General features: G+C 38.6%; 1 protein-coding gene across 3 annotated transcripts in view; it reads left to right on the forward strand.

The window, feature by feature from the left end:
- Positions 1-13,480, forward strand: part of LRP1B (LDL receptor related protein 1B) — a 728,211-nt gene that overhangs the window by 542,965 nt on the left and 171,766 nt on the right. For all 3 annotated transcript variants that reach the window (XM_083404224.1, XM_083404226.1, XM_083404225.1), the window contains 3 exons: positions 3,952-4,077; positions 5,480-5,596; positions 12,411-12,491. In XM_083404224.1, the coding sequence (XP_083260350.1) occupies positions 3,952-4,077; positions 5,480-5,596; positions 12,411-12,491 (324 nt within the window). The remainder of the gene's footprint in view (positions 1-3,951; positions 4,078-5,479; positions 5,597-12,410; positions 12,492-13,480) is intronic.

Here is a 13,480-nt window from a genome sequence, read left to right on the forward strand (position 1 = left end):
TAAAAGACATACTTCTAGGTTTATAACTTTATAACTTTTCACACTTACTTCTTTAGCAGTGTTTTTCTCTCCAGATGACAAACATTCAATCATTATCGGTAAATTACTATTGGAATGTGCACTTGCATGCAATTGTTTGGACCAGTAACGGCAGACTTTGCATATAGTAAGGGCATGGCTAAGAGTGCTCAAAGAATAAAGCTTCTGAAGTTCTGATATTAACGGGGTTGATCCACATATCTCAGTCTGATGTGTGGCTCAAAATATAGCCATCCTTCAGATGTCACACACTTCAATTTTGCGATGATGTTCTTGGCTCAAAAAAGTATTAAAATGAATCTTAAAATTCATATTAGGTATAAAAATACATTTAGAAATGTGCATTTTGACAGAGAAAATGTGTTCAGAAATGCATATTTTGTATGCCTTTCTAAACATTTTCAAATATATGTATCTAAATGCCAATTTTTGCTTCTTTTTTTTAAAATCGAAGATTGATGCAGAAATGAGACTGCATTGACATACAATGAAACAAATGCAAAAGTGATTCGAAACTGTCTATCCCTTAGCCATCGCCAAAGAAGCCCTCAGTATGATCTAAGACTAGAGCAGTGCTTTTGGACACTGTGTGATAGAGAGTTTCTGTTTCAAAGTTAAATTTTATGTCTTTGTTCCTTTGCTTTTCACCATCTCCATCCGTGGCTTTTATCTGTTCCCATACTAGTTTTACACTAAGATAAAAGTGAAAATCCAATCTTCTGTTTCTCCTGCTACCAAAAGCCTGATTCTGAGGGCACTTTGCTACTACAGACCAATAATATGTAATACTGCAACCCGTTGATGTCCATATCTATAGATAAGGCAATAATAATAAATTGGCATTTTATGTTGTATTATTAAACACCAGGTTTTGGACTAACAGCTTGAGGGTCTCTTCTTTCTTTCTGTAGTCTTTGGTTCTATCTCTCATTTTCTGCTCATGGAATGTTAATAATAAGCAATGGCTGTGAATACTACTGGCTTCTTGGCCCCTGCACAATCAGACTACAACTGTATGATGTTAACAAGTATTTGATAAGTACAGGAACTGCACAGACCTTTTTTCTTTTTAATAACAGTGGTCATTTTTTTGTAGTGAGAACTGAAATTACAGTTTTACTCTTGTTGTTGGCACAACATAAAAGTTTTATATCCAATTTTAATCAGTTTTAGTTCTTGACTAATTTCATGCTTAGCACAAGGTACATTTTTATATGCTGCACATTTTCCCCCCAGTCCAATAAAGCTTTCCTTTTATCATTTTGGAAGGGTTGCTGAACTGTAGGTGGCTTTTATGACCTCAGAGCCTTAGACTTTCATCTTAAGCTGTTGTGTTTCATAGGCAAGATTACTACCATTTCCTATCTATATTTATTCCATAGCCCGCTATGCAATAGGCTTGCAAATACAAAGCCCTTCAGATCATCATTTTGAATTATTCAAAATGTGAGAATTCAAAATGAAACTAGTGGGAAGCATCATTAAAAGCACAGGGCATGATCCAAGCATAAATTCAACGCTTCATTTGATTTCAGCAAGAGAGATGCTCTGAGAAATAGTTGGCTCTCATTTAAATATACACAGTGATTAGATGTGGTGGCATATCAATAAACCAGGCGTACAAAACAAACTACCTTGTGCCCATAACCTAATGGGTCAATTGATTTCCACATCATGTAACGCAGGACCTTGACATAATTTCAGCAGCATAAAAACATACTCAGATACAACAGCAAACTGTCTCTAGAACAAACCTATGAACAATGAAGCTCATATCCTAAACTTGCTTAATAATAATAATAATAATAATAATAATAGCAGCAGCAGTGTTAACAATACACAGTCTACCTGTCTGGGCATAATATAGAGAGTTTATAGTAAAAATTCATTTGGTACCACATACAGAGTGGATCAAAGGCAGCAAAAGTAATGAGTGTTTGTTATTGCTTAAAATGTTCTGTTTGTTAGTGTTATAAGTGGCTACTACACATACTTAAATGAGTCTAAAAGAATACAGCTGTAGTATAAATAGACAAAGCATGAAAAACTAGTTAAGGGCTTTTGGGATTTAAGCATAAGGAACATAGTAGGTTGGTATTAAGTCAGCTCTGGCTCCCTGTGTGTCTTGTTATGGAAGTTTAATCCTTCAATGTGAAACATTATGCCTTTATAAGCTTCCTTGGCATCCTTCAACTTTTATTGTTCTTGCTTTGAACTGTAAGATCCCTTGTTTTATTGGTTAATAGGCATTGCCCTCAACTACATTAATTTTATATGTATGGATAGATAATTATTGTGAAGACATGCAGTAATAAGTTATGGCATTATAAAATATGTAATAAATATGGAAGAATGTACTGAATGGGCATCATAAGCAACATTTCATGCTCATTAACTTTACGGTGGTGGTTTTGTTTGTTTTTTTGTAACCAAAGCTGACTAGAGAACTTCATGTTAAGCTTTGCACATTTGCATTTTTGAGTAACAACAGTGCAATTAATAGCAATTTTGGAGATCGATTCAGTGCTAAGTAGACCCAAGCATAAATTGACCCCTCCTACTGCCCCAAACACATATTATCAACAACAAATAAGTAAAATACTATTCCTCCAAACAGTAGCTTTCATGATGGTCTCTGAGAAAATTAATTAAGCAGATAGAGAAATAAATAAATAAACATATAACACTGTTTTTCAGGTTTTGCAGTATTGGGTAGAAAACTTCTCACCTAAAAGAGCCACAATTATGTGCTCAAAGCGCAAACAATATTAAACTGCATATCACTTCATATGAAGTGAAATTATCCCATTTCATTGTCCATGAGTCATGAGATAGTTCTGTTAAGCCTTAAATAGTGCTTAAAAGTTAGCAGTGTGCAGCAGCAGCCATTAATTACTTTGTTTCTGGTTCTGGTGAATTTTGAGGGTTGAAGACAAAACAAAAAAAATCCATCTGTAGTTCAGCTCATGCATCCTAGTCCTGATTTTCTGGTACCCATCCCTGGTAAAACCTTATCCCAATTTCTGTCTTAATTGTCTTTAGAAGAGTGTGTGTGTGTGTGTGTGTGTGTAAGTTATGCTTCTTTAAATCCAAATGTTGAATATTCTGTTGTAATGTTTGCCAATGTCCAGATCAACAAAACAGAATGGAGTGGGGGAAATCTTTGTTAGGATTTTCTCTGTTTGGGTTTGTATCCTCCAAATACACTTCATCTGCTGCTGCCTTGTTTTCTGACATGCAGGTACCTTCACCTGTTTAAAACATTTTTGTTTAGGCAGCATTATTGAGACGTATAGAAATTGCATATGTTTTATCTCTTTTTAGCTATTGTTCACTTTCAGCATATTTTGAATGTTGCTAAACACCTGGTATTTATTGAACATTTTAATGTAAACAGCCTTAGACAATCAAGAGATATATAAGTTTTGTTAAATTAATTAATTAATTAATTAAAAATATTTGAGGGATGATTTAGTTTCTGACCTTTGTACATGAAAATTGTTGCTTCCATTTCTGTAGCTTTATTTGTTTATAAGGGAAATTTCAATCCTTAATTCTTATTTTAGAATTATGAATTATTTTATTTTTGCAACTGAAACGTTAGGATCCTTGAGTAAAGAAATGTATGTAGTCTAAAAATGTGAAGACTGCAATACGATACACATATACCTGGAAAACAGCCCCATTGAACTAATTTTGGGGAATTTTTTTATTTAACAAAGATAAAACAACGGCTTACAATCATTTAACTTGATGGGACTTGGTTCTGGGTAGACATGTATAGCGTTACACTATATGCCTCTCACCCTTTTTGCACCAAATGCGATGTAATATAAGCCATATTATCAGTGTTTCAGCAGTACTGTGTCTGGTTACGTACTTAAGATAAAATGTAGTATTTCTTTCCCCCAGTCAATCACAGCTGTCTTGACAATCAGTTTAAGTGCCACAATAACCGTTGCATCCCCAAGAGGTGGCTTTGTGATGGAGCAAATGATTGTGGCAGTGGTGAAGATGAATCAAATGAAACTTGTGCAGGTAAAAAGGAGGGAGGGAAGCCACAACTTTCTTCCTGAGGTGACTAAGTTTTATCTTAATCCTACACTGAATAAATTCTCTGGGCGGAAAATTGCACTGAACCAAACTCTTACTGATTATCTGATTACTGCAGATTTAAATGAATTGAGATTTTCATGGCAGTAGGTTTGGAATGCCAATGACATTTATTATTTGTGCCTGGCTGTTCCAAAGTGATTTGGCAGTTAATCTATCCATATGGCTTTACTTGACCATCAGAGCATTATGCTGTTTTGAAAGTAGAAACTTGTCCCTCTTAAACATTTCGTTGGAGTTGAAATTAAGCAGGATGCACTGATAGACAGCATGTAAGGTTATTTTTCATCCTGCATCCTGCAATTATAATTATTTATGTATTTATATATACCTGCATCCCCCCACTTACACATATTCACATGCAATCATGCATACACTCTCTGGGGGGAGAGACCTGGTGAGCCTTAGCAAAGCCTCACTGTGCCTCTGGCTCATGAGGAGACCCTCCACAGACCTCCCCCCCAAAGGGGACATCATCTTTCCTTGTGATCCAGGGGCACAGCAGGGCTTTGCTGAGGCTCCCGGCTAACAGGTGATGAATGAGAAAGAGGCAGCTGCTGCGCTTTCCCATGCATCAGCTGTTAGTCAGAAAGCCCTGCTGCGCCTCCAGCTTACGTGAGCCAGAGGAGGAACCAGGCTTGGTTGACCAGCTCAGCTGACACATGGCGTAGAAGCTTCCCTGCACATCAGCTGTGCAAATCCACTGCCTCTCCAGCTTGCGTGAGCCAGAGGGTCAGCGGGGCTCCCTTGACCAGCTCAGCTACCAAGCAAGAAAGCTTCTTTGCCACTCATCTGTGGAGCTTTGTTGATCTGACAGGCGACTCACCATTTTGAGTGATTTCACTGATGCACATGAGAGTTCAGAACATAAATAGGCATTTAATGTAGCTATACTTGAATTATCTTTGAATATAGTGTTGTGATTTTAACATTATTCATATTATTATTCATAATGTTTTTTTTGTGTGTGTGTTGTGATTATTGTGAGGTTTTTTGTTTTATTTCTCATCCTTTTTCTCTTCCTAAGGCCATATCATGAATATCAGGAAGCTTTTTTCCTTTTTTAAGAAATTAAATATGTTTTAAGAGGTTTATTCGCTTTAATTTTGACAGTGGTTTTTGACAGCTTGCTAAAATAAGCTTGCATTAGAAGCTCAATGGCTCAATTAAAGTATGATGCTACTATAAAATGTATGTTAGAAAGTACAGTTGTGCATGAAATTGATATAGTAAGTATGTATGACTCAACTAGACTATAGTTGAGCTATATTATAGTCAAGCAAAATAATTAATACTTTATTATTTCGATGCCAATTTCTCTCTCAAGCAAGAACATGTCAAGCTGACCAGTTTTCTTGTGGTAACGGACGATGCATTCCAAGTTCATGGCTGTGTGATCGGGAAGATGACTGTGGTGATGGATCGGATGAAATGGCATCTTGTGGTGAGTTAATTAATAGCCTTTTTGGAAATAAGACATATGTTATGGCTTCCCATTTGTTGCTCAAGCCTTCCCTTTCATGAAAAAGGATGCACAAAACAGTTCCCTTTGTCATCTGAAAAGTCTTCCACGCTTCCTGTATAAAGCATGAGATATTTCAGTGATGGGAAGATTTCTGCATGTTGTTGTTGTTTTCACTATTCTTTGCTGATTTGGTAATGCTGTCAGGAATTCAGCAGGGAAGGGTTTGGGATGAAATACATATTTTGACAGAAAGCAGGCACACCAACTCCTTAGGGCGGAAGGGTCTCCCTGCATACTTCCCCCTCCCCCAGCATTACATTGATTTCCATCCATAGGGGTTAATGCATTGTCTCACCTCTTTACCCTTCTCATGACCAATGTCACAGAATAAATTCCTTCTATATATTACAGTGGTTCTGAGCCAGTACCATAGTAGCAGAACTGAAGGAGCTGCTGTGCCATTGCTGGCATGTATGTTGGGTGTGAATGTCTGTGTGAGGGGAGGAAGGTTTGCCTTCATGGTTCTCCTGGGTTCTTATGATCTGTTCTGTTCACAGAGTTCAAGAGCCATCCTATGAATGTAAAGATGCTTCAGATAAATAATGTTTACCCAGAAGGAACTGAGTCGAAAGGGACATACTCCCCAGAGTGCTTGAAACAGAAAGGCATTAGTCCAATAATGAATGTCTGGTGATCAATGTTTAATACTGTAGCATGACTTCCCCTGATTAAACAAGACAAAAATGCACCCTTTCTCCCCAAAAACTCCACATTATGCATAGAGGTCATTGCAGAGAGATCACTAATGATTTTATCAAACGGAGGCTTTTCCCTTTCTTTCATTATGCTGGCAAGGTTACAAGTTTCATTAGCACTTTATTCCATCACTTTCAGTGAAAAATGATGAGTTCTTTTGAACATGTGAAAAACAGCCCTACCTTTATTCTGACAAACTGCACTTCTCAGAAGCAGTAAAAAATAAAAATAAAGAGCATGACACACACATGAAGTAATGGCAAACAGCAGCAATTATTTGTTATTTTGATATTAATATTTTTTACATTCACATTTATAGTGTGTGGTAAATAGTTTCAACCACTAATTTGTACTGATAAAACCTGGGCAGGGATTAATAGAGGAAGTAAAAAATTAAACTGATATACATACAAATAAAGCAGGAAGTCTTTTTATAATTATATTAAAGTTGCTCTATGTTTCCCTGTGGGGACTGCCTTTTTTATTATTGATTTGCTAGCCGCTCTGGTAACCTCTACAGGTGAAGAGTATGGTAAAAAAAAAAAGGACTTTATTTATTTTTACTATAAGTTCGTGTGCTGTTGTTCTGCACAGGAGTCTCTTCTATGGGTCACCACAGACAGCCTGAGACATTATAGCAAATGCTGCATCCTTCCCCAGAGTGGCTGGGGAAACTCAGCCAGATAATAATAATAATAATAATAATAATAATAATGCCAAGGTGTTGAGTATCTATGGCTGCCAACTTATCCTGGCATTTCAGACAAAACAAAAGTCACATGGAAACAAAATATAATTCAATAATAAGAAATAACTCACAATTTGCTGTTCTTTCATGACACATCAGCTTCCTGAGGTAGCTGCTTCACTCTGCCTAGCAGCTGGATAAGACCGAGCTGGAAGTAAGTGTCACAGAGCCTAGAACTTGAGGCCTGGGGGTCATATTTGACCCTCTAGACCTCTCATTCCAGCCCTCTGGATTCTCCCTGGGCTCACCCTCTCCTCAGGCCACACCCATTTCCCTGTGTCACAGTCTACACTGGCCCTGCACCGTGCCCTCATGAAGACATTTTGGATTTGAAGAAGTTTGGATTTGATATCCCGGTTTATCACTACCCGAAGGAGTCTCAAAGCAGCTAACATTCTCCTTTCCCTTCCTCCCCCACAACAAACACTCTGTGAGGTGAGTGGGGCTGAGAGACTTCAGAGAAGGATGACTAGCCCAAGGTCACCCAGCAGCTGCATGTGGAGGAGCGGAGATACGAACCTGGTTCTCCAGATTACGAGTCTACCACTCTTAACCACTACACCACGCTGGCTCTTTTTTGTCTTGCTGAGATTTGTTCTTGGACTATGACAATTCATCTTGCTTGTTTAGAGAGGGATGCACAGATATGTGTCCATGTAGAAACCTCTGTGGGTAGAATGCAGCCTACAGTGCAGAAGGGAAGAGTCATATCCATAGCATTACCCACCTTCTCAACACACTTGGGCTTTGAACCGACACACCACTGCCACTTGACCCCTGGAAGGTTGTCCCTGAGGGACTGCTATCTAGAATGACTTGTTCCAGATAAAATGCATAGGACTGCACTACCAAGTTAGTGGGGAACTTCATGTGAGTCCAGCTCCCTTTGCTCTCCCTGAGTTGCTTCCAAACTGGTTTGCCATTTTTATCCTCTCTCCTAGAGAGCCAGTGTGGTGTAGTGGTTAAGAGTGGTAGTCTTGTAATCTGTTGAACTGGGTTCGCGTCCCCACTCCTCCACATGCAGCTACTTGGTGACCTTGGGCTAGTCACACTTCTCTGAAGTCTCTCAGCCTCACTCACCTCACAGAGTGTTTGTTGTGAGGGAGGAAGGGAAAGGAGATTGTTAGCCGCTTTGAGACTCCTTCGGGTAGTGATAAAGTGGGATATCAAATCCGAACTCTACCTATAATTTCTGTTTCCCTTTTTTGTCATGACTTTCAGATTGTAAACTTGAAAGGTGTGAGGACTGCCTTGTTTTTTTATTGATCTGCTAGCAGCTCTGGTAACCTCTACAGGTGAAGAGTGTGGTAATTTTTTTTATTTTTAAAAAGGTTAAATAAATAATGCTGCTTCCTTGGACCATCACAGCAATCTATTTTCCCCCACCCCATGCCCTCACTCTTTATTTAGGACTTTATTTGTTTATTTTTATGATAAATGCACTCACTGGTCTGCTGCTCAACCTGTTATAATCCTCATCTGTCATCTTTCCTTCTTCTCAGTCCTCTCTTTCTTCCTTTGTCCTCTCCTTCTTCTACGACATACACAGTAGAGACTGTTTTTGCTGCTGGCGTAAAACTAGTGGCTTTTTCTTTGGTGGTGGTTGTTGTTGTTTAAAAAGGTACCTTGACAGTATGCATAGAAATTTATGTTTACTTGTTTACTGTGCATACAAGTTAGAATTGTTAGCATGATGATTAAAATCAGTTAAAATCTTTAACAAAATGCATTAAAATGTGTGCACATTAATTTCTTGGCAGCTGTGGTAAATGACACTGCTGTATAAGTAATATATAATAATAATATTGTAATAATATTATGCATATCTAATAATAATTCTGTCAAAGGATCTCGAGGTGCTTTATTCAGGTACCGCAAAATGCTTGATTTGAAAAATTCACTTGGCTGAACATGTAATAAATAGTGTATTTTTATCCCTAATATTGTTACATCTATAGGCACATTTTCACTCCCACTGTAAGATACCTATAAACCTCACTTCAAGATATGTGAATGATATAACGATATAACCTCCACAAAGGCCTTACATAGAGAGGGGCTGTAGATATCGTTGAGCACATGCTTTTTGCATGAAAGGCCGGAGGTTTGATCCCCAGGTGAGACTGAGGGAAGAACAGCTCTTCAAAAGCCAAAGAACCACTGCCAGACAGAGCAGGCTAGAAAGACCAATTGTCTGAGGCAGCTTCCTGTGTGCGAAATTAAAGGAAGGTAGATGTTTGAGAAGAATATGCCCTGGTGTGAGCATTCTTGATCTGAGCATACCACTGGGAGAAATGTGCATGTTTAGTGACTTCACAATAATTCTATGTATGATAGCCACCACAACAACAGTTTTTCAGGGCACAGCAATGGTTTGAGGTCAAGTATCCCTTAGTTTTTATGTTATACTTTACCACTTTGTTCTTTGACTATTCAAAGCACTGCACATATATCCAGTAGCAGCTTGTCCAGTGGGGTGGAACCACAACAATAGCCGCCTGGCAAGGCAGTAGTGGCACTGTATGGATGCACAAGTGGAAGTGGCAGATTTGCTCCACTGGGGCATCTGAGCAGCTCTGACCTTGCCACTGCCTCACTCTCCCCAATAGCAGCATCATTGCTGCAGCTGGAATGCTATTACTGCAGCTGCAGCCCAGCCGGCGAGACGTTCCTGCACACATTATCACATTAATCATGACAACAACTCTGCAAAGAAGGCCAGTGCTGTTGTTGACATTGAATAAGATGGGCCAGGGGAATGTGGTTTGCTGTGGTTGTCCATTCAATGTATGGATGATACGGGTTTTGAACCAGGCATTTCATCCTTCCTAGCTTCAGCCATCTAAGCAAACTGAGATGGCTGAAGCCCCCCAAAGCAGACCTGCAGGTTCTCTGCTGCCTCTGGTATCAGCTGAAATCATGCAAGTTCTCACCGGAAATTGTGGAAGTGGCAGGGCAGGTGGAGAAGCAGCAGTGACAACAGGTATGGCAGTGGTGGGAGCAGCAAGGCAGGGAAAGGGATGTGCCGTCCCTGCAACTTAGGCACAACTTTACATCAAGTTGTATGTAAAAGTTAGCTATATTATAGGTGAGGTGGGGGAGAAAAATTTGCCTGTGATGCTTTCTAGAAAATGAGCATTTTTAGTTTAAGTTTGGCTAAATATGAAACCAGTTTTTTATCTTTAACACCCGTCTACAAAGGATGACCAAGACATCCTTAGTATCTTGATCTTAAATTAGATAATATGAAAAAGAGCCATGTGTTAATTCTGCTTACCATAAACACATTAGAATATTGCGTGAGTTTTTCAACAGACCTTCAATGAGTTTCAAGAATAATTGACACTGAGCACTTGTTCACTCAGCATTTCCTTTTTCAATTAAAGCTAAGTTAACAAAGGATATACTGCTCATATTGTCCTGTACCTTTGTAGTCTGCTTTTCTGAGATGCTGATTTTGCCATACTATCCTTGTATTGAGCCCTGTGGAGCATAGGATTTAAAGCAATATTCTTCTGCATACTATTGGGTATTGTAATAGCAGAACTACCTTTAGCTGAGACCTCACAAGCTTCCTCCCCCTCCTCCTCCATGTTGTGTATGAGAAATAATGCTGAAAGGTTTTGTTTTTTCTAAGAGAGTGCAAGCTAATAGACATTCAAATTAAATTTTCCTTAGACGTTTGAACAACATTATCTCTTTCACACACAAAAATCCTCATTTAGTTAACAAACATTTCACTGGTTAATCCAAATCACTTAGATATTTATAGAATATACATCAATATCAAAATGTTACAATCTAAGCCATTTAAATTCAAAGCTATGAAAGTAGCTGTAAAAGGCAACGAAAACAGAGGTACATTGATCTCTATCAACATCACCAGCAATTCTTATAGCATGCACAAATTATTATATCACAACTGTTAGGCAAGCAACAGTCTTCTTGTTAGGGTAGTTTTCAGCTCAATGTTCTCAGTTGTGTTGGTTTTCATTTGAAGCCAAGTTTGAAATTAAAAAAGCTGTCATATCAATTCGGATTTAGGCGCCATCTATTTGCTTGATAAAATTGTTAAGGAGAGCAAGTGTAACAAAATACAGTGGTACCTCGGGTTACATACGCTTCAGGTTACATGCGCTTCAGGTTACGGACTCTGCTAACCCAGAAATAGTGCTTCAGGTTAAGAACTTTGCTTCAGGATAAGAACAGAAATCAGGCTCCTGCGGCGCAGCGGCAGCAGGAGGCCCCATTAGCTAAAGTGGTGCTTCAGGTTAAGAACAGTTTCAGGTTAAGAACGGACCTCCAGAACGAATTAAGTACGTAACCAGAGGTACCACTGTATGTTTACTTTTTAGGTGGGTGCTTCTCTAGCTTTACACTGTGTGTTGATTCTGCTTTAGCCATAATATATTCCAACCTTGTCTGCAGAAGCAAGATATGCTATGTATAATGCAGTAGAGGTGAATACAGTGTCTTACATTGATTCACCTTTGTCCTGTCTCTATCTAGCTTCCAACTTGTATTGAAATCTTCTCAGCTGGAATAATAATGCTTTAGCAAATATGTTCAATAGTTCCATAAATAAATGCTAGTACAGTAAATATTTTTTTTAAAGGACTCCGAGAAAAAATACCAAATTTGTGACTTCTGTATAAACATCTCTCAGGGTGTATACACAAGTTGGGAGCTAATTTAATTTATGTTCTGACATAAATCAGGTACGACTATCAGAAGAGCTGGTCATAGTCCTAGTGTGTTTAATACATTCAGATGTCTTTGCCGGCAGGAAATATGTGGGGACTGTCCATAAATGTTTTATTTTATAGGTTTATCTGTGTACTAAACACTAAGGCTGCTAACCCTGATGGCTATGTTAAATCTCCACTGTTGGACACAGTTTGCTTCTGAATACCAGTTGCTAGAAACCTCAGGGAAGAGTGTGGTATATATTTATATACCACAATATCATCAAAAGAAAAAAGAAATTTACAGCAATTATACATAAAACATACAATTAAAAACATATTAAAATGTTAAAGACAAATATCAATAAACCATTATGGAAAGATGTATTCTTCATTGCCTGTGTAGGCCTGGTGGAATGGAAGCATTTTTCAGAAGGCATTTAAAAGATGGCACAGATTTATAGATATACATTATTTTCTCGTGAATCAGTCATCAAAATTACTAATGTAATAACACTTTTATTTTCCATCCCTGCGTTGGTGAAGGAAGAGTCAAACTGGTATATTCATTTTGTCATTTCATGTTAAACTTTTCTCTTTACAGAGTTCCCTACTTGTGACCCATTAGCTCATTTTATATGCAAAAATGGAAGATGCATTAGTAGCAAGTGGCAGTGTGATGCTGGTAAGAACCAATAATTCAGTTTTTTTTACCATATGTATGTTTTTAACATACGGTAAATGCTTTAGTTTACCAAGAGCACATTTTGCTACAGGACATGAGCATCCAGTTATTTGAATAGTTACTGAAACATCATATTTAATGAAACAATACCACAAAATTATCCTTCCTTCTCTTTGTCTGTGTCAGGTACTGTTGTGGTTGCAACCAGGCAGGACTCCAACCTGTGTTTTACAGGCTTTATTTTGGTGCAAACTATTTACAGTGAAGAGCCCCGAAGCTCATGTCTGGCTTAATTGCTAGCAGAATCCGGGAGTGGTCTTTTTTTAGACCTCCCCCAACATAAGAGTTTCATTACCCCCAACTGTTTCCTCCCCTCTCTGTGCCTCAGACTACTGCACAGGATGGGCAATGGCAAGGGTATGTTTCCCTCCTGTCCGGCTTGGCCAGAAGCGGTGTGAAGGGTCCCACCAGCATCCTCTGGTCCTAGCACCTCCTCTCCACTGGAGGTGGGGCTTTCCTCCTCGCCGGAAGAGGAACTGCCTCGCAAGATTTTCGGAGACTCCCTGTAACACAACTGCCCTTCTATTTCTCGCCTCTGAGCCGATGGCAGTTCCCTGAAAGTCTGCATTGTAAAGAAGTAATTATTCTCTACATGGAGGGCAGAGTCTCATTTGGAAGGGGTAGAAACGTCCTTACTCTGGAAATTTTCTCAGATTGTTCAAGTGTCGTGGTTTATATCTAAGCCTCTTGTTCTGATTCACTTGGGCTTTTTTTCAGTACTTCCTAAAGTGAGGATCTTCTACATGTTGGGAGGCATCAAATGCACATGGCCCCCATCACCTAGGGAATGTATTACATGACAGTACACACACACACACACATTCACAGTCCATATATTCTTGTCTCATGATAAAGAAAATGGTTATGTGAGCCAAGTGCATACACATGTATATGTGTACTATCTGTAGTATTAGTTGCATTGTTTAAAG

The sequence above is a fragment of the Podarcis tiliguerta genome, assembly GCF_965153285.1.
Source record: "Podarcis tiliguerta genome assembly, chromosome: 1".
Taxonomy (NCBI): Eukaryota; Metazoa; Chordata; class Lepidosauria; order Squamata; family Lacertidae; genus Podarcis; species Podarcis tiliguerta.